Source organism: Lacerta agilis, chromosome 16 (genome assembly GCF_009819535.1).
Source record: "Lacerta agilis isolate rLacAgi1 chromosome 16, rLacAgi1.pri, whole genome shotgun sequence".
Classification (NCBI taxonomy): domain Eukaryota; kingdom Metazoa; phylum Chordata; class Lepidosauria; order Squamata; family Lacertidae; genus Lacerta; species Lacerta agilis.
The window spans coordinates 23,651,546-23,673,412 of NC_046327.1; the positions used below are offsets into that span (position 1 = coordinate 23,651,546).

General features: G+C 42.5%; 1 protein-coding gene across 2 annotated transcripts in view; it reads right to left on the reverse strand.

The window, feature by feature from the left end:
- GNE (glucosamine (UDP-N-acetyl)-2-epimerase/N-acetylmannosamine kinase) overlaps positions 1-19,155 on the reverse strand; it is a 29,589-nt gene extending 10,434 nt beyond the window's left edge. Inside the window, exons 1-3 of one of the 2 annotated variants that reach the window (XM_033174049.1) lie at positions 18,992-19,155; positions 3,043-3,251; positions 839-1,290 (exon numbers count right to left, since the gene is read on the reverse strand). In XM_033174049.1, coding sequence (XP_033029940.1) covers positions 839-1,290; positions 3,043-3,251; positions 18,992-19,045 — 715 coding nt within the window. In that variant the 5' untranslated portion in view covers positions 19,046-19,155. Of the gene's footprint in view, positions 1-838; positions 1,291-3,042; positions 3,252-9,359; positions 9,461-18,991 lie in introns of those variants that run through there. The other variant, XM_033174050.1, reaches the window with a different exon arrangement.
- Positions 19,156-21,867: the final 2,712 nt, after the last annotated feature.

The following is a 21,867-nucleotide window of genomic DNA, read 5'->3' on the forward strand; positions in this document are numbered from 1 at the left end:
TGAACTCCACCCAAAACTTAATAAGCGGTTTGTACCCCCAATACAGGAGAAGATTTACATTTTAAAACTTCTCTTGTCAAACTCCAAAGAATTGAACTGGCTTATCTGGATGGTTACAACAAATCAGAAGTCTATGAAATATATGCTGCTACACTGTTTATTGTACATGCCTTACATTCATTGTTCCTAATGCAAAATTCTCTCAGTGTTCTACAATATTCTCCATACACCCCAAGATTAACAGACCCCAATTTTCACTCCAAAATGTCTACTTATGAAGATATGAACAGGACTCTGACTCTGGGCATTTAGGAACATGCAAGGATAATCCTGTGAGACAGGAGAGTGCAACTGAGCTCATAACCCTACCTCTGCCTACCTAACACTACCCCACATTGTCAGTTTGTCAGCAGCAGGACAGCCTACCAAATGTATGAAGGATGTCCTTGTGAGCTGTAACCCCAAGCTAATGGATAACACTGGGGAAAGGCTGGAACAAAGGTGCACAAAGGGCAGATGTTCACAGACCAACTGTACACAAACCAGCCTCACATGATACTTGTGTGTTCCTGAATAAGCCTTTCGTACTTGATCTAATCAGAGGTAAGAGAACAGCACCAATCTCCCAACACATAACCTAAAGAAAGACTGCACAATGTGTGACACACCAAGCCAAATGTAGCCCATTAATCACGAAGGCAGCCCCATTAGGGGGTACAAAACATCCCCTCTTTGCTCTACCTGCAACCACTATTATTAGGCTGCCATATAAAGCTGGTTGCCTGCATTCAACTTGGACGGTCAGAGATCGGATAGCCTATATTTACAGCACACCTACCTAACCACATGAGGATAATGCTCATGTAGTCCTTGTTTTTGGCAGATAGCAACTTATCATATGAAGGGCAGCCTGCCAAGAGGATACGGTCGTGGTCTTCACACATAGATATCAAATGCTGCTCTGCACTTCTTGTGCAACACACATGGTAATGAGCCAGCTTGGTTATGGCATGTCTGATGGAGTCATCTATAGTACCGCTGACTTCTCCGCCTTCAATATGAAGAATTCGAATGTTCATTAAGGCTGCAGATGTTGCTAATGCTAAAGCATCAAACCTGTCTCCATGGACTATCATTATGTCAGGCTTCAGACGATTGAGGACATCTGGCAGCTTGACCAAGGCAAGGCCTACAGATTCCACCATGGCTGCCTCATCTTCTCCTCTCACTATTGTGTGTAACCTAGTGTGGATGTCAAAGTCGTCCTGTTCAATCATACGGTAAGTGTTACTGGGAAGAGGAAGAGGGGAAAGTGTTAAAACTGCAATGCTACATACCTTCATAAAAATTGTGTTTCTTTGACAATGTATGACTAACATTAGGAAAAAATAACATTTTTTAACCCATGCAACTAGTTACAAACTATTAAAATTTCTATGTTTATCTATGGCTGAGAGGTTTGAATACTCTAGGTTCCAAAAGTATATCCCAAGTGATAATGGAGTCAAATGATCAACTTTAGACACTTGTGAAAGTGAATGTTGCTCCAATCCCACTTTATGAACAGCATTCTAGTGTTTAACATAACTTCTGATATAATCATAGGATTTAAAAATAGTAATATAAAAATGAAACTGCACTGTGCCAAAATAAAACAATATTTTGCTGTGAGTAAGAGGAAATGAACACTGCTAAGACATAATGAAAGGGGAAAGACAAAACACTTGTGATGTTCCAGCATCGTTATCAGTGTTAATCACAAACCTATCTGCAAAATGAGAACCGGCCAAAAGTCAGGAGTCATAAGAATGAGGAAAAATATTTTCCTTCCATCTGCAAAAGTGATTTACTTTCCTGCCTCAATTATGTTGGAATTCTTAATTGTTTCAGTCCATAATTTAATCCCTAATTCCAGCCAAAAAGTTTGAAAGCCAGCAAAGCACTCTTTATTTTTTATCTTAAAAAAAGCAAACACATCAATTTGAATTGGATGGTTAGCAAAACTACTACCTTCTTCGTGGCCGTTGGCATCCTGCCAAAATGGAAAGCTATCACTGAGAAAGGACTTGAAGGTTAGACCTTGTGATTTCTTAATAGCTGGCATTATTCCTTAGAATTATGGTGCATTTCCTACATAGCCCTCAAACATTTCTCAGTTTATATATTGCTCATGGTCTGGACTGAACACCTATGTAAAAAAAATATTGCAAGCTACTCACTTTAATTAGCCTTCTATTGAAAAACGATGCTTTAAAAAATGGATGGAGCTGCAACTCTGATTTAGCATGGTGTTAATTACAATATTAGCAAAGTAAGTTGTTCAGGATAGGGATCAGGAAAACTGGAATAACTCTTTTGCAATAAAAAAAAATCATTTTATTAAGATTGCCAAACCCCCCCCCCCCAATCTTCTGCTGTACAGCAAAACAAAACCTCTCCTTTCAGGGTCATATCTGCAACATCATTTGAAGACACCTATTACTGTGTTGTGTTTTGTGAACACTACATTCAAACGCAATCCAAAGCCTCAGGACTATGATAATCAAACTGGCCTAGACCTCCTGCAAATGGTGTTCAGGGCAGTGATTTCTAAAAACCAAAATAAATGACTATTTCTGAGATTTTTCAGTGCCAAAAAGTACCCCAGGAAAAGGCAGAAACTGCTTCCCAGCCATGTCACTGCTATGCTTTTATTCCCTAAAACACACCTAAAGGCTTTCAATGCATTCTCAACCCTAAGACCTAGCCTACCATTCTTTTTAAACTTGATTAAATATTGTGTGCCATATTCCAAGAAGGTAACGTTTTATTACAGAACAAAGGCACTGCAGTTATGGGTGACATAGAAGAATGAAAGTTGGTATTAGTTTTCCTCAGCTTTACTACTATGTGTCTGGTATTGTTTGCAATAAATCAATTGCTACATAATCAGTTCATAGAGATTGTCCTATTTGATGTATTTATCAGCACTGCATGCAGTAATGATAGCAAGTATATTCAGGGCTGCCAAGATAGCAGAACAAACAAAATTATACACCTTACCCATAGTCATCAATCAGGTGGGAGCCCAAAACCACAACATCCAGCTCAAAGAACTGTGGCTCTGCTTTAATGCCAAACATGATTGGGGCCAATTTGGAATAATCAGCCCTGTTGCAGGTAGCAACACAAACCCGAAGTTTCCGGTTGTTCCCATTCTTCTCCATTACTCGCTTTTGTTTCTGTTTAGAAAGGTTCGTGAAATATAGTTCCTGAAATGTAGGAAGCAAGATACAATTGCACAAGCATTATTACACTGGGAGTCAAGAGTCGAGTATTAAACAGAGTACTGGACAAGGTGACAGATACTATTCGGTCATGAAACCCACTAGATGATTTTGGGATAGTCACCCATTCTCAACCTAACCTATGTCAAATAGTTGTTAGGGTGACAGTGGGGGCGGGATAGAGTGGTGATGCATGCTAAGAGCTCTTTGGAGCAAGGGTCGGAAACAATTGTGATTGCCAGACAGGCACTATGCAAAGGTTGTAAGCTACAAGGCCACACGCCCAAGATACTGTAATACAGTGTTTTTCAACCACTGTTCCGCGGCACACTAGTGTGCCGCGAGATGTTGCCTGGTGTGCCGTGGGAAAAATTGAAAAATTACTTTATATATAGTCAATATAGGCACAGAGTTAATTTTTTTAACATTTTCTAATGGTGGTGTGCCTCGTGATTTTTTTCATGAAACAAGTGTGCTTTTGCCCAAAAAAGGTTGAAAAACACTGCTGTAATAACTAATCATGCATGCATGCATAAGCAATGGCATAGCAATAGCATAGTGCATATACAGGAAAAAATAACTATGTGGAAGTGTCTATTTATCCACAACATATTCCTGGGTGCACAAATGTCTTCATTCTGTAAACGAAGCAGCTGTTCCATATGTGAGGCAGATTTTTTAGCAATTGGTCATTGTTACATAATAGACTCTGTACCATTCCTTTATAGCAGAAGTGGGAAAACTTAAGCATGTGGGTTTACTTTGTCATGAGAATCCTGAGGTCCACCATCTGGAGCCACATACAAAATAATGTCTTAGAAAGGACACAGAACTGAGGAAAATGTTGTCTCTGAGAATATGCTCAGCCCAGAAATTTGTTTTCAGTACCAGAATGGGAACTTACATAGATCCTTTCATATAAACATCTTCTTCTTCCTCTATTGTTGTTGTCACTAATCACACACACCCCATCCAAAGGTCCCATGGCAGGTCACAACAATTAAAATATTAAAATCAGTTTATAACAACTTAAAATTATAGAAATAAGGTGGGTCCTGAAAACATACACCCCAAGTGTCAAAAGCCAGGGTAAAGAGGTACTGTACACCTTTAGCATTATATGAAAGCTATATAATGAAGGTACTAGACACACCTCTAGGAGTAGGGAGTTCCAGTGATTCAACAGCCTAATTTGAGGAGTGGAGGGGAGGGGTCATATTTGTTAAACCATAAGTAGCAGGAAACCTTTGCTGGTCTACTGCAAACCACCCAGAGACCAACCAGTAGGTTCTGAACTGCCCTGCTCTGCTTTACACATGTCTATATGCTGCCAACAGGATTCTAAGGATGGAAATTTTTGCAAAACAGAACAAAAGTTTTCATTTTCATGTCTTATATAGAGAGAAATCCAAAGTTGGAAGAGAGATGACCTAAGTAGGAAAGTCTCATTAAGCATTTTCAATATAATCTGTTTTGTAAAGGGTTATTTAAATCTGGGGCCTCCTGCTATAAGTAGAGTTGACAGTTTCTGTTCCAACTTAACAGTATTTCAAAATACGTGTTTAGCATTTGTTTTGTTATGTAGAAAGCTAACCATACAGTACACAACCAACTTCCTTCTGTAGTCTCACTGAACACACCCATAAATACAAAGTACTCCAAGAAGCAGAAAATGAATTGTGCTCTGCCCTTCCTTGCTTGATAATAGTACAGTACAAAACTCTGTTTTGTACTTTTTTTTATTACACACCTCATAACATGCCTTGCTTGTACATATTGCAAAATGAAGCAATTTTTTGAGGCTATTGTGACTTACCCAGGAACTTTATCTAGCTTGCCTTGGAAGTAAGCGCTATTGAGACTTACTCCAAAGTAAATGTGTATATAAGGCTGCAGGCTAAATTGGATAACCTCTCTAGCTTACTCTCCCACAAGGACTTCCTAGACCTAAGCAGAAGAACAGAACAGGACTGAACTCTGATTTCTTACTGCCCAATTGCAAGCATAAATAGAAAACAATTATCCCCCTCCACATTTGCATGCTTTAGTAGGCAGAGAGCCATTAACTGACCAACTTTTATAGCATTAAGTGGCCATGCTAGACATCATGTCATTCAGTTATTTTTTCCTCTCAAAAGCTGAGAAGAACTACATGACATGCTACAAAAATCTAGAACAGACATTTCCTTAAAGTTTAAACAAGTCAAAGATGCTCAGTCTAGTTACACATCTAAGTATTCATGATTTTTCTCATATAAAATATGTTTAAACTCAGGAAATTAGCTGCTGGCAGGTTTGTTCAAACAAATTTATCATTAGTCATGGGCTACAATACAACTTTATATTGGTGGCCAAAGTACTGCTTTCTCTCAGAGTCATAAAAGAGAAAAAAAAGTTCCTCTTTGTTTAATACCTAGTAAATTACCCTCTATAAACACAAAAGGCTACTGTAGAAAGTATTAGTTTGGACAGCTCTCTTAATAATTTTTTATTTACATTTTTAGCTTTAGAACAAGGAAATGTTACCTTCTATCTCTTTGCACATCACCCAGTGAAGGATTACCGGTAAATATTAGCTTTTACTAATATTTGCATCAGAATTACTCCGCCTCTCCTTCCTCAACACTGGCCAGTGAGTCATGATTAACTCATAAATTACTCCTCTTTTGAAGCTTGATACTTTTTCAGCTGAAACAAACAGCATGCAACATACGGTATAGGAGGAGCAAGGGAACCTGTTCAGTCAAAGGGTTTGGCCAATTTAAATGCCAAAACAGCAAATGAATGTGAACTGCAGTAGCAAAGGATCTACAAAACTGAACAGTTACCTATTAACCAAGCAGAATGTGAAAATTAAATAGGTATACTTTTCTGAGCTGAAATCATTGTCATTATTGTGGCAATGTGGGAACTAGAAACAAATTACATGCTTTTAAACCATGATAATAAGTTATCCAGTTCATGAACTGTTTTCAGGATCAGCAGCAGAAATCTACTTTTATTTATTACCACCTCCCATTCCAGTCAGTTATTCTTCACATAGGGGCATACCTAGGGGTTGGCTACGTTGGTCCCTGCCAAGGGCATAGGCTTGAGGGGGCGCAAAATTTGTGCCACTGCTTGACACCCCTGAGCTGCCACCAAGAGCTGCGGCCAGCCTTGGTCTTCTTAGCGCTGCTTGCTCCTTGAGAACAGCTCTCCACTTTAGCATGCGTCTCCTTTTCCTTGGCACTCAGCAAACTTGGTGGGCACCCCTGCAGCAACTATTTACTGTTGCCCTGAGTGAGAAGGCAGCACCTCTGCCCTCCTTCCCTGCCCCCCTTTTTGTCCGAGATGCTTCTAAAAGCAAAGGGGCAACTGGGTGGCAAGGTCACCTTGCCCCTAAGCCCTCTCTACTGTGTCAAAGTCCTCCTCAGAGTTTGTTGAGGGCACAAGGGGAGAAATGTGCTGCCCTTATGGCTGTCAGAGCATCCACTCCCTTCCCTTCCAACCAAAGAGAGTAATTTCTAACAGACCTGAAGCAAGAGACAACAAACACCCAGATACACAGACTGAAAACTGAAATGCCTGAAGGCTTCAACCTGAAGGACAATACATAAAGGGTTCTCTGTGTTTTTAATCCTATTTCTAGCACAAGTATATCTCCTTTTATGTAAGCTTTCATGAGAATTCCCTCTGTCCAGAGCATTTGATGAACCTTGACTCCAAGTGTTCCTTTTGAAATTAAACAGTATTGTGTTACCAATGAAGGCAGAAGCTGAAACATTTATCCAACCAATGTTATGCTCATCTTGGATCTCTCATTCACATATTTATGGAGGGTTTTTGTGAATGCTTTCTAGTAAGGATCCACAGCCTTGTTTAACGTGGTAGTTTATTTGTTTTCTGCAGAATATATTCCATTCCAATAGTGGGTGATACCATGTAGCAAAATATGGTCACCCACATACAAAGAAGATTACAAACCCAGATATGCATAAACAAATTAGTTGTGATTAAAGCAAACAAACAAATCCATTCTTCTCCAAGTTAATCATTACTTTTTAAAGTGTGGGGGACTGGTTTGATAAAGGACCTAATAGCTACAACATCCTAAGGGGATGGAGTTAGGAAATACACCTGGCAAAATGCACATCCCTCAACTTTTATTTCAACACACACAATCTAAGATGCTATAACATTTCAAGGTTATAGCACCCTTGCAGCTGAAGAAAGTAGTTCAATGCAGGTAGGTTCATTAATTAGGACTAGGGGGGAATTGGATTTGGAGAAAGGAACACTTGCAATAGCAGCCAGAAAAATAGGCCTATGCTTGCAGAATGCAAACCTCATTTATATTTATATACGGCTATTCTACCCACTGGAGATTTTTTGCATGTTAACCTAACCTTATGCTGCAGCCTCTATGTGATATACATTATAATGTTAGCCTAATTCAATAGAATACAACAATATCACTAGTAACCAATAAACACACAAACAGAACATTTGCAGGGAGTAAGATAACGGCCTGGTTCACACATCTCTTTAAACCATAATTAAACTAAACTATGGTTTAAAGGTAGTTCATTTTGGAAAAACAAACCATGAATTTGGGCTTGAATGTAATGTTCCGCTAGCTAGCCCATAGCTTAGGTCACTGTAGGGAAGAAGCAAAGTGCCCATGATTTCAGCAGCATGCCCAATCAGGCTACACATTCCACTTTAAACCATCAGCTGATGAGCAGGCATTAAATCCTGCTAGTTAAATCCATAGGTGTTAAATCTTTGGGAACTGGCATATGCAGCCAATTCAAAATTGAACCTCAAACCCTGCCCATCAGTTGATGTCACCCACCTATTGGAGTGATGTCAGCTGACTGACAGTTCGGCATGATTTTGAACAATGGCTTTGGCAGATCAAGACTGGCCCACAGGCCAAAGGTTCCATACCTCTGCTGTAACACTTAAAAATAATGCAGTAATTTAATATTAAACAATGTTGGGACCATGGCAATATTCTGAAGCTGAACTGGCGCTATTAAAATATTTATCCTGTGGCTTTCAAGGCAAATGCCCTCAAAATGGGACCGATCTGTCTCTAGTGATTGATAGCCATTATCAAAATATATTTATCTTGTGAACCACCCTGAGACCTACACACACACACACACACATGTACTTATGCTTGAATTGTCCCTATTTTACACAGGAACAGATCCACTTTTCTGGTATATATCCCTGATATTTTATTTTTTTAAAACCTACTGTCCCTGTCTTGCCATTTGGGGGAACACCTTTCAGAGCATTTACTAAGATTTGAAACAGTTTAAGCAACATAGGGACTCCTCAGCCTTCTTTCCTGGGTCTTCGAAGCTGCCTCTCTGAGCGATAACATCTTGCCTCTGGCACACGATGGGCCCCGAATGCCAACGCACCCACTTCCCTCCATTTCCTCCCAACTGCTAATCTAAACCACAGAGCATCTGCTTTCTAGCAGACACCACTGCACCCATTGCGAGATGATTATTATCATCACCATCATCTCTCTCTTTTTTTTAAAGGCTGCCATTTGTTAACTAACATCCTGCTTCCGCCAGGCTTTTGCAGACTCAATTTTATAACCACCAAGCAGTAGGAAGAAGGGGAGGAGATGGAGAGCCTCCTCCCCTGCCATGTAGCATGTAAGGGCAGCGACCCCTGCTGCCACCATTTACCTGCTACTCTCCACGCTCCCCTTCAGAATGGAAACCAAATTACAGTATTAGTCGGAAATAGGAAAACGAAAACAAATGGGGTTTCCCCCCCCTACCCCCTCATCTGGGTGCTTGTTACGAGCGCATCATGAGGAGGGGGCTGCAGCAAAGTCTTTTTTTCTTTTTTGAAAGGCAGGCATGGTACCTTCTCCCCAAATAGAAGAGCAGTCCTCCACAAACGCAGCGTCCCTCCGCCACCCAAAAGCAAATGCCGTTTTGCCGAGGACGTGTCTCTCTGTTCCTTGACGGCGAAGGAGGGCAATGGCCCCGGCTCTTCGCGCCTCTGTGGCCTCCCAACCCTTTCGTCGCCGCCGCCGCCTCCCCGCTTGAAAAGAAAATCTGTGAAGGAAATATTTACCTCAGTTTTTCCGCTTCGCGCCACCGCCCCCGGCCCCGGGCCTGGGAGGGCTCGGCTCCGCCTCACGCGGCCTAACGGGGCAGCTTCTGCCGCGGAGACGCCTGGGGCCGGCGAGGTGATTTTCGAAAGAAAATGGGCGCGTTGTTGCTGTGGGGATGGATGGGCTGCCGCGTCGCTCGGAGCCAGGCGCCTGCGTCGCTGCGGCCCGGCTCACCGTTAAGCGCACGGGCTCCGGCGTAGCACCTTGCACGACGGCGGGCCGCCGCCTCCGCAGTCCAGGAAGGAGGCGCTTTCCCCCTCAACCTTGGAGGCGGCTTCTGCTCACCCATGGCAGCCGCCTTCTTGCACAGAGAGAGGGTGGAATTGGCAGGAAGAGGTTCCTCGGTCGCTTCTCCTCTTCCCCTGCCTTGGTTCTGGGTCGCCCCCAGGAAAGACTTGCCTGAGGCACGGGGTGGGGGTGGGGAACGAAGGGGTATTATTAGTATTGTTGATGTTAATTATTATCAGTGGTGTTGCTTTTCTGGAAAGAAATGTGGCGGGAATTCACCAGGAAGTTTGCTTGTTTGTCTGTTTATTATGGGCCCAGTCTCTCTCTCTCACACACACCCCGGCAGTGGCTAGGAGCAAACTCCTAGGGGCCATGGGGTCTTTGCGCCCCTCATAAAATAGTTGAGGGCCCTGGCCCCCACAAAGTTAATGGGCATTTGCCATTCAAATACTGTAGTGTGTATGCATCATGTGATCGATTATGCAGGGTGGGGCTTACCTTCTGCTCGCCCCCCCCCTTTTGGGGACAAGTTGGCACCCCTGAAATGTAAGCTGTGGTTAATAAACTCAAGCAGACAATGGTCTGGATTAGAAATGGCCACAACTTTATTGATTACAGTTATAGGTGGATTTTTGTCTCGGGCATTGGGTATATATTCCTTCCAGCCCCCCACCCCACCAGACAACCATTTAAAAAAAAAAAAAGGCTGAGGGAACTCCATTCCTCCAAGTTCCTGCTCAAAAAAACCCCCTGATTATTATTATTTATTAGTCACTTTTCCTTGCCAGGGCAACTCAATACCACTTAGAAAAACTCCACATATTGTTATGAGTTTCTGGGTGCCAGACCCCCATAATCCCTGGATCCAGCAAGTGTTAAAAGCTAATTAAGCCAGGCTAGCTTCCAGTGATTGCCTGGGTGACAGGCCATTAAGAGAACAAAGGATCAAGGGGTTTGGTGCAAGATGAGAAATGGGGGGGGGGGGTGCCTCCCTCATCAAACATATAAAGCCAGAGTTTAGTGTCAGTGCTTGAAACTCCCATTGTTCTTTGTGCATTTTGTGACAGGTAATTTAATTAGTGTGAGCAATTTCTGAGCTCTGGGCCTAAGATTTCAGATTAAAACTACAGAGTGGAAGGAAGGGACCTTTTTCTGCCTCCCCACTTCCAGCTACTCTCTGAAGACTGGAGAAGAGACCCTCTTAAGAATATTAGGGGTGGGTAGGCAGGGGATATAGACCATGTGAGAAATGAACATAATATTTTAGCTGATGTTCATTCATTGTCAGCTTTGTATTCTTGTTATAAAAAAGCGTGCCTAGACATTCCATTGTTGCTCCCACAACCTAGGTTTAAGGTGCCATTTAGCTCCTAGCTTTCATATCTCAGTTTCTAACACTGTTTAGCGAATAGATATGAGGGAGAGTAATGTGACAGAGAAATGAGGCAATTAGCTGGAAAGTCAGAGAGGCTCGAAATAAATAAAAAAGTCTTCAGGCAGCTCTGCTAATAAGGATGCAAAGGGTTGCTCCTTGGTTAGAGTTACTGTAGAAATATTATTATTATTATTATTATTATTATTATTATTATTAATTTATTTGTACCCAGCCCATCTGGCTGAGTTGCATAAGGTTGGGCAGTCAGTGACTATAGATGTTCCTAGTGATCATAATTTGTCTACCTGTATGTAGGGAATTCATTTTCCAGAGCAAATAAATAAAATTCCTCCCGGGGTTTACTTAAAGGTCAATAAGAGAAAGTATGAACTGACAAGATGGGACAGAGAAAAGGACTGGTGCCATATGGGACAGGAAGCATAATGCTTTGTGGTGATAGCCTTATTTCAGAATACACTTTGGAGCTGCCCTGCCCTGTAGATATTGATAATAAAATTAGGGTGTTTATTTCCTTATTGTGTTTATGTAATAGGTAAATTTCAAGAGAAAGAGAGATCCTACGATAAGTTGCTTAATATACCTTGGTTATCTCTTTAGGTTTTAGAAAGGAACAGTTCTTGTTAAATATTAACTCAGTGCACAAGGGCAAATGGATAAATGGTGCAGTTTATACATGGTCAAAAGGTCAGCCAGTGAATTTAAATTCCAGGTACCTAAACTGCAGCTAAACACACTGTTGTAGCTTGCAGAGGAGCATTTCCCATGTGAATAATGTTATACTCTCCTTGCATGCTACATTTTGAGCAAGAGACTCATATGAATCCTTTCTGTGAGTGCAGGACATGACAACTGTTGAGATATGTATATTTTTCTTGCTAATTTCTCTATAAAACAGGGAGTTGCCATAGAAGTGTGCATGCACACGAAAGCTCATACCAAGAACAAACTTAGTTGGTCTCTGAGGTGCTACTGGAAGGATTTTTTTATTTTTTTATTTTGTATTCACAAAAGTGTTATGCATTTATGCAAGGCATTAGCAGTGTGGTGCCCAGAGGTGCACGTTTGCCTACAAGGACCATACAGTACTTGAGTAATTTGCACAAATGACAGTTAAGCTATGCATTGTGCCAGAAGATCTGCTATTGATCTGGCCCGTTTGCTTTTTATGCTGTAGATGCAGCCAAGAGAAAGAGGAGGTTGTTTGATAATTTGAGTGGGGAAGCTGAGGTGGGTGGTGGTGGTGGGGTGTTATTAACCCTTTCCTCCATGCTATTGTCCCTGCTTTAAATCCACCGGGGGGGGGGGTATTTGTGATCCACAGGGAGGAGGTATTATGTAATATGCACTGTGTGAATTTTACTTCCTTTCAAATTATGACTAAAGTCCAAAATACTGATTGTATGTATAAATGCAGAACTTTCCTGACAAATATATTTTCCCTCAGGCTCAACACCAGCCAGTAAAAGTTCTGATACATTGTCCATGTTGCTTCAGACTCAGATTAGGTGGGTAAACATTCTGTAATATAGGGAATTTGCAAATGTATTTTTTTTAAGGCAGATATGGTTAATGTTCCCCTTTCAGCATTATTCATATGCAAGATTTGGGGATGCTCTAGAAGCATTGAATACACCACGGCGCTTTTACAAAATGAATGAATCATCATATGTGCTTATTGCGCCAATCCTATGCATGATTACAGAAGCTCAAAGAGCCTTATCTCTCCGATAAATATGTATAGGCCTGCATCCTGAGAGTTCTGCAAACTAGAGCTAACTATAGAAAGAAGTATCCCTGCCAGACTGAAACACTTGCTTCTTAGAATATACTTCACTAAAGGAACTGCAGATTAAGATAACAACAGCCTGACTTCAGTGACAGAATGGCAAACTATTCCCTAGCACACAGCATGCTTTGCTTTAAGGCAGGAGTGGTCTTGTACAACCACAATTACCTTTAACCAAGCTTTGAAGGTCAGCTTGCAGTGTGCTTGCCTGTACATCAAGATATTCCTCAGAATACCTTTTTGGGGTGCTCCTGCTAGCCAGTGAGTGGCTACCATGGGAAGGGCCTTCTCTGTGGTGGCACTCTGACTGTGGCATGCATGCTCTTACCAGGGAGACTCATCCAATTCATACTCTGATGCAGTTTCAGCATCTATTTAAAATAATAATAATAATCAGGCTTTTCAATCTAATTTCTGCTGAATACTTTTATGCTGCTCTTTTAAAAACACAGCTTTTAAAATGTTTTTCGTTTTGTTCCCTTTTCTTTGTTGAAGGATAGAATATATGTCCCTGAAGTATATTACAAAGCCAGCATCAAACTCTGGCTTAAGGCTAACCATAGAGAATGTTATTGTTACTACAATGCTTTTCAGATGTTAAAGCAGTTGTACCTTGGATCCCGAACACCTTGGTACTTGGATGTTTTGGCTCCTGAACGCCACAAACCTGGATGTGACTGTTCCAGTTTGTGAACTATTTTTGGAAGCCGAACGTCCAGTGGGTCTTCCACAGCTGCCGATTGGCTGCACGAGCTTCCTGTAGCCAATCAGAAGCCGCACTTTGGTTTCTGAACGTTTTGGAAGTCGAACGGACTTCCAGAACGGATTCCGTTTGACTTCCAAGGTATGACTTTACCAAACTATAGTTACCGGTAAGTAGAAACAAACAAGCATGAATGAGCTCAGGCTCATAATCTCTCCTCCTGCCACACTCACCAAGAGTAGTAATTTCTGTTCCAGGTTAGCAACCAGCCACAGTTCTGTCCCTTTATTCTAACAAGAATTGCAAAATATAATTTCAACATAATTTGTAACCCTAGTTTGCAAGATTTGGGTGAAATGGCAACACTGGTGTGCCACAAACTGGAATCACAAGTATTTAATATTGGCATGGGGGTGTGGACGAGGGACGGAGGGAGTATTGCAGACCTGTGAATGTTATTGTTTTCCCCCCTAACACTAAACAATGGCTTATGTAGCCCATGAGATACAATAGTAATCATGTAGCTGGGAGCAACAGAAGCTGGGGCAGGATGTCTTCTGATCATTTTCCAATTTGAAGTTACCACACATACTCTCTGCATGGGTTTGGCAGTAGTTAATGCTTGGAGATGAGGCTTTGCTACTGTCCAGTGTAATTCCACCAGAGCCAGTTCAGGTGAACATTTTTATATAGAGTCAGAAAGACATTTTCCCAGCAATTAGAGCATTACTTTAAAATTGTGATGTTACAAAACCCCAGCAGTTGATTACATCAGCCATTAAATCTGCTCAATTCCTCACACCGAGTCAGCAAGTACTGGTAGTTTATTTCTTCCCTAAGTCAATAAAATGAATATAACAGTATGTGAGGTGGTGATCTTTAATCTAGGATGTAGGGGACTCGAGGAGAGGATTCCAAGTACTTTTGTTACACGTTATCTATATTCCTGCAGATATTTGTAACTGGAATTGATTTTATGTTATTGAATATAACTTTTAGATCAAAGACAACTCTACATGCTTTGCTTTTCAGTTATGTATTAGTCCCGCTAATGCAGTCTTACTGATCGATTAATGCAAATCTGTTCAGCGTATGATTGCTGTGGTTTTGGTTATGTTTCATTTTCTGCTCATCCACTTATTTTAGGCCTCAGTGTACTTGTTAAAGTGATTCTGCAGTCATCTTTGCTGTGGTTTGGTTGTGCTCATGTTTCTACTTATTGTCTGCTTATTTATTTGCTTAGGTAATTTAGAAGCTGCCATCCATTAAAATCAATCCCAGAGCAGAACACAGCATAAACGTATATAATACATAATAAAATCTCTAAAAATCAAACCACCACACCAATAAATCAAATTTGCCTAGGTCTTTATATGATTAAGCAAGCACAGGGTTAGCTTTCAACATTTTGATACCCTAGGCCGGGGTAGCCAGTGTGGTGCCTCTAGATGTTTTGGAGTACAACAAGTATCATCCTTGACCATTAGCCATGCTGACTGGGGCTGATGAAAGTTTTAGTCAACAATTTCTGCAGGGTACCATGTTCACTACCTCTGACTTTGGCTACTGATGGCCAGACATGTTGCCGGGGAACCTGGATTCTTCCTGATGAAGCTGCTTGAGAGATAAATCCTAACCATGAGGGGTTTGGAAGGTAGCAACATGAGAACGGGCCTTTTCTGTGGTGGCTCCCCATTTGTGGAATGCTTCCCCCAGGGATGCTTGCCTGGTGTCTTTCATATCTTTAAGTGCCAGGCAAAAAACGTTCCTCTTCAACTAGGCCTTTTTACTTCATTCTCAGTAAAGCAGCAGGAATAAACAATGGTTCAAGGGACTTAGGTGTTAACACTCTTTGCTTAGGAAGCACTCTCTCCTTTTCATAAAGTTTAGTTAGCTTTGAAGTATACTCAAACCCTTGATTTTCAATGCTTAGTCAACTGACAGCTCCAATAAGACCCCCTCTTTGCTCCTCAGTGATTTTAAGCATCAACCCAACTCCTTGCAACTTAGGAATCTTTTGCCCAACATGGACTCAAACCCACAACCCTGAGATTAAGCGTCTCGTGCGCTACCCACTGAGCAACTCTCACTCCCAAGCAGGGAGCTTACATCTCATAGAAGGCACAGATCTCTGATCCCAGACTTTGTGTTCCTTTAGGCTTCAAGGACAGTATAACCACCCCTTCTCTTATTTTCTTTCTTTTTAGTGCACATTGTCTGTAGCACATTGCTGTGCTCTCTCTGCTGACTTTCGAGTTACCGGTAGTTAAGGATTCTTCTTTACCCTTTAGAATCAAGCTGTGTATGCACTGTATGGTTATTTTCTGCCTGCATAATTATAAATTTCCTGTTTGAAGCAGCACCCACATACTCTGCTTATATTTCTGTGTAATAAACCAACATTTTTTCTACTTCCTTGTGTGATAAGTTCTTTATTGGGCATGAGAGTTAAAGGTATACACACATTTTTTAATGAACGCACATACTGATCCTGTGCAAAAGGTTCAAACCCTTTCAGAGCTGAAAGTTAAATACAGACGAGTGCTGGACCTGCTGTGTAACAGTGCTTCTAGAAATCTGTGCAGTGTACATTTCTTCCACAAATAACCGAGCCACAGAAAGCTGTGCTTCCAAGATTTGGGTGTAGGGCTTCTAGATTAGACAGCATAACTTCCAGGTAGACTTGATCTCCAAAGTATTTCATGTCATGTTCTTGAAAAAATTATGCAGTGTGATCTGAAGCATGCTTGTTCAGAAGTGTGTTCCATTGAACTCACTGCCTGAACTTACTTTTGTGTGTATGGTTTTCGTCTTAAGGACACCCCTGGCATACAGTCTCATCCCTAGCAAGTGGTCTCCCAAACCACTTAAGAAGAAACATTTTTTTATTTGGTGTGTTCTCAGTAAATGTCACCTATAACAGAATCAGTGGCTTTGGCAAACCTGTAGAAGAGGAAGTACAGAAAAGCCTGAATCTGCCCAGTGAGGGTGCACAAGACTTGTAATATTTGTAGAGCTAAGCAAAAGGGTGCAATTGATTCTAAAGGGGGAGGAACTATGTTTTGTATGCAAAAAATACAAATAAATGCTGTGAGGGCAGTGAAGAAGAATGAGCAGAACTAATTTATTTTTTGGCAGACGCACCTGCTGCCTCCCTGCCCCCTACCTTCCCTATGGCTCTAAGAATCATGCTGTTCAATCTCACTCAGAAACTTCTCCCTGAGTTCAGCTGAGTTTAGGATTGCATTGTAAGAAGTGCAAAACCTGTAAAACTGAGTCACTTCCCATTTTTGCAAAGTAAACCCTAAGACATCACTTATCTTCCACTTGCATCAATGCTGCATTTGTTCCCTTTACACATCTCATGGCAACCTGGTAAAGTTTATCAGCAAATACATTAAAAAATCCAGTTTTCTTGGTTGCGAATTGTGGGTTCCCATCACAAAAGAAGCTTTCTTTCTGTCCAGCTTAGCAACCCTGATCCAAAACATAAGTGAGGCTTGTTTTTATGTTGTGTGTACTATTAAGATGCAAGATTCCATGTAGCAATTACTATATATGCATAGTGGGTGGAAGAGGTCAATAGGTCACTTTGCCCCATCATGAGCACGTTTAATCACTTCCCATATCAATCCTCTATAAATTCATAATCTCAGCTATGTTGGCTAAGATTTTTCTTAACAGTTTGATTTCCAAAGCAAGACACCTGGGTCTTATGGGTCGTATTTGATGCAGCCCTAAGCACTTTGCCCAGACGGGACAAGTTCCACTTGTGCAATGGGACTTTTCTGTGCTTTCCTTTCCCTGTGTGCCTCCTAAATCTGCTCTGGGGATTCCTCCAGCTCTCCAGAGCAGATTTAGAGATCACAGGGGTGGAGGTGCCACATGGCTGAATACCACCCTGTGTCCACAGCAACAGTTACTTCAGTTTAACTTGTACAATTTAAATCAAGCTCCTGTACTATTCATGCTGGGCATTACATGGTTGCTTAATACCTGATGGAAGAGCTATACCCCCAAGATCAGAGGGGTGCAATGCGAAGGATGTACACACATCTCTTTGCAGTACACAAGCCCTCTCCTCAAACACACAGCAGGCATTTTGCTCATTGTACACAAACATTTGTCATTCTTTGAACGCAATCTCACAGGTACACATATAGATGCTATTCCAGCCTTTCAATGAGTGTGTGAACCTGTAATGCACACATTTAAAAAAAGTCTGCAAAGTGCTCTAATTCTATGCAATTTTCATCAGGGCTTTCTTCCAAGTAAACTCAGTGGGACTTATTATTTCTGAGTATTTCTATGAAGGAATACTGGGCTTGATGACATGAAACATGTACCTCATTTCCACTCAAAGACTTCCAGAGGAAACATCTTGCAATAAAACAACAGGCACTCTCCCAAAACTTCCTGCTGCCCATTTCTGAAGACACAAAGCACTACTAGCTTTACGTTTCAGATAATTGCTTTTTAAAATAACTGCTGCAGGGATTTCAAACTCTTGCTGTGCAATCCTATATGTATCTGTTCAGAAGGAAGTCCTGTTAAGTTCTGTGGGGCTCAGTCTCAGAGTTGCAGCCTTAATACACACAGCCACAAACTAGAACACTGCAGGAATAGCAGCATAGCTTCCTTAGAGTAAGGGTAGCAATCGTGGCACAACTCAAATTAGAAAGTGTTTTAGTGTATCAAGACTTGCATCTACAGCTCTTGGTGGGGAGTTTTGACAAGATGTGAGAGAGGAGGAGGACGACAAGTTGCGACTGGGGTGGCCCAGGAACAGGAAGGCTCTTGTTGCTGAAACTAACCCTGCATGTGGGACCCTCCTCAGAGAGCCCCTCTTAAAAGCGACCTCGGACTTCCTAAGCGAAGACTGGTGTATAAATTAGGAGAATGAGAGTACGCCTGAGCACGTGAAGAGTGCATTTCCATTACACTCTGGGGAAACCTCCCCCCCCCAAACAACAACTTACTACTATTGATTATCTGACCAGAATGGGAGTGGAAAAGGAGTAGGGCTTGTCCCTCAGACTTTTCCAGACAGTCTCTTCCCCTGGTAATCGCTGGCCAGTCATAACATTTCTCCGTCGCCTGAGAACGGATCTTCCCCCTTGCCCGGAGCAAACGCAGAGCAGAAGCGGGCTCGGTGCATCAATTATAGGTGGGAGAGACCCTACACTATGTGTGTGGTGTGTGTTTTGCATGCATGCATCGGTCCAATTCTGTTCTGAGCTGTGCGTGGTCCCTATCCTACAAAGGTGTGGGGGAGGGGGCTTAAGGCACAAAAGGCGAGGATGGAAGCGACCCCCGCTACGAAAAACGTCTCCCCCGCGTCCCCCATCCGTCGCAACAAGCGCTCTCGCTCCGTTGACTTCCAAAGGCGCTCTCTCTGTATCTGTCTGTCTGTCTCCCCCCCCCCTCCTCCCGCCCGCAGTTCCCGAAACAAAAGGCTCTCTGTCGAGAGCTCGCTTACATGGGGACCGAGGGGGATCTGCTGCTCCCGGCGAAGGCGCACGTTGCTCCCCATCCTGTAGAGAATCTCAGCTTCTGGGCGTTCTCCTCCTGCTCTAGCGGGCGAAGCAACTCTTGGCTTTCCCCGGGAGATGCTCTGATGGGCACCTGAATTCCATTCTCCACTTGAAGCCCTGCCCCCTTCGAAAGTCAGAGAGAGAGAGAGAGAGAGAGGGAGAGGGAGATCTGACTCATTCATATGCTTGCTCCTTCCTTCGTAGCAACCAGGATGTCAGCTGAGCCTCTTTTCCAGATGAAAACACAAGAGTTTTTCTATTCCCCTAAAAGCAGCCAATGGAATTGTTTCCGAGTCTTTCTATTACCTTTGTCAGTCTCCATCTTGAAGCACAGAGGTCCCCTTTTAAGCGCAAAGGAGCTTTACATAACGATACCTGACCTAATCAATTCTTCAATTCCGAAGAATTGATGCTTTTGAATTATGGTGCTGGAGGAGACTCTTGAGAGTCCCATGGACTGCAAGAAGATCAAACCTATCCATTCTCAAAGAAATCAGCCCTGAGTACTCACTAGAAGGACAGATCCTGAAGTTGAGGCTCCAGTACTTTGACCACCTCATGAGAAGAGAAGACTCCCTAGAAAAGACCCTGATGTTGGGAAAGATGGAGGGCACAAGGAGAAGGGGACGACAGAGGATGAGATGGTTGGACAGTGTTCTCGAAGCTACTAACATGAGTTTGGCCAAACTGCGAGAGGCAGTGAAGGATAGGCGTGCCTGGCGTGCTCTGGTCCATGGGGTCATGAAGAGTCGGACACGACTGAACGACTGAACAGCAACAACAAATAAAGACCCGTGCTTGGGATCAATGTCTTTGTACCATAGCAGTGCTGGAAAGCACCAAGATGCGTGGTTTTTACTGTTTGGTTAATACAGTACAAGCAGATAGATGTAATCTGTGATTTGATGGTGGTCAGGCAAGGAGAGAGAAACTCATGAAAAAATACTTAGTTTCAAGAGGATCTGTCTTACTGGCTCCAACCCATATGTTTGTGTGCATTGTCTCTCTTTTTTGTGTGCCCAGTTTCTCTCTCTTTTACACACACACACACTCATGAGGAGTGACATTTTACCCACATACACCACATTTGCGACCCTTGCTCCAGAGTTCATCTCTAGATAAAGGTTTCACTCTAGGTCAACATTTCCCACTTTGATGCTCCTCAGGTGTTTTGGACTTCAACTTAGCCCCAGCCGGCACATATTGGGGAAGAATGATGCATATGTGCTCTTCATGTGCAAATGCAGCCATCTGCAAGGTGCCTTTTTGCAAGGTAAACTGCGGTTAACACAACCCCCATGTGTTGGATTTGGCCACAGTGGAAGGTGCAGCAAAACACTGGCAGGAAGCGGCAGGGAGAGCAGTGTGTGGGTACCACTGCCAACCTGTGCTAGGTAAGAGCCATAGAGGAAGGGATGGAGAAGTGCCCATTTCTAACACTCCGCTCCCTCCAGGATAAGTACCCCACCTCACAGGACTGGTTTCCTAGTTTGGGACCTATCTCCCATCCTCTCCCTTGGGGCTCAAGGACTGGAATTTCTCATGTCATTTCATCTCATCCTGTTCTCACGGTCACTGTGATATGCTACAGAGAGACACTGAGTCAAAGGGGAAAGACAATCACTCCTGAAAGTGTGTCACTTAAACATACACACACCCTCTGACCTGGGACAAGGTAGCCTTGATCTGTCAGGATTTCTCATGAAGCAGTTGCAGAAGGTGTGTGCACAGTTGCCAAAGAGGTCCTGTTTGCCACTTCTTGGTGGTGGAATCCTGGGGGAACCTGGAAAGTGATGGAGTTGGATCCTAGAAGAGACTGGCTCCTGGATAAAATAGCTCCCCCCCCCACACCTTGCCATGCTTGTTTGTGATTATGTTTCCCATCTGGACAATGTACCAGAGCTTGCATTGAGTCATGCCAGCTCAGTGCTCCAAGATCAGATGACTGATTTACAAGGCTTCTCTCCTATACATTCAATCACACTGTTTTTATGTCATTATTATTTAGTTGCGCTATGCAAATTCAGGCTTATCACCAAAGATGTATTAGCGCATTGGTTCAAATTGCCTCTAGATCTTCCTCCAGGCTGCAATAATTGTGATGATGAAGGGTTTCTGAAGCTGCATGTCTCTAGCGCAATGTTGCGAAGGGTGGGGTGGGGGACTAATATTTTCCCAAACTGTCTTGCAGTCATTTATTATTTGGAGGTCATAGGGAGTTCACCTGAGAGCTGCTCTTCCACTGCTATAATGAGTTGCCTCCTCTAATAGCTTCGGGCAATAATTCCAGAATGACCTAGATGAAAATTCATTCATCTGCCATTATTGCTTACTTTCCACTCCTTCATCTGTACATGCTCTGGATGCCATCATCTGTGGTTGGTGCCTCCTTCTTTTGAGAACATACAAAGAGCTGAAGACTTTGGTGAACTGAGACCTTGCTCACATTTCTATGAACTTCTGTGTGCTTGGTGCTACAAAGGCAGTTTTAGCACAACCTAGTTATTACCTTGGTTACTCATTATGCTGGGAAGGCGGGCTGGCATAAAACTGCCATGAGCTATCCACCTAAAACAATGAATCTGTGCTATGATCAGAGCTGTAGTTTCGTCACAAGGCAGAAAAGCTGCAGAATTTGCTGGCCACAGAATCCAGCTCCCCAAGAATATTTCATTTAAAGAACAAGCAAATTCAAGTTCCTAGACCCTATGACTGTGAAGACAATGCTTATATGTAGGGGCAAAGCCTCCTGGAATTTCAGAAGCCAGGTGAGTTGGTGAATGAGAGGGCAGAGTTTACTCCACCCCCATTATTAGTAAAA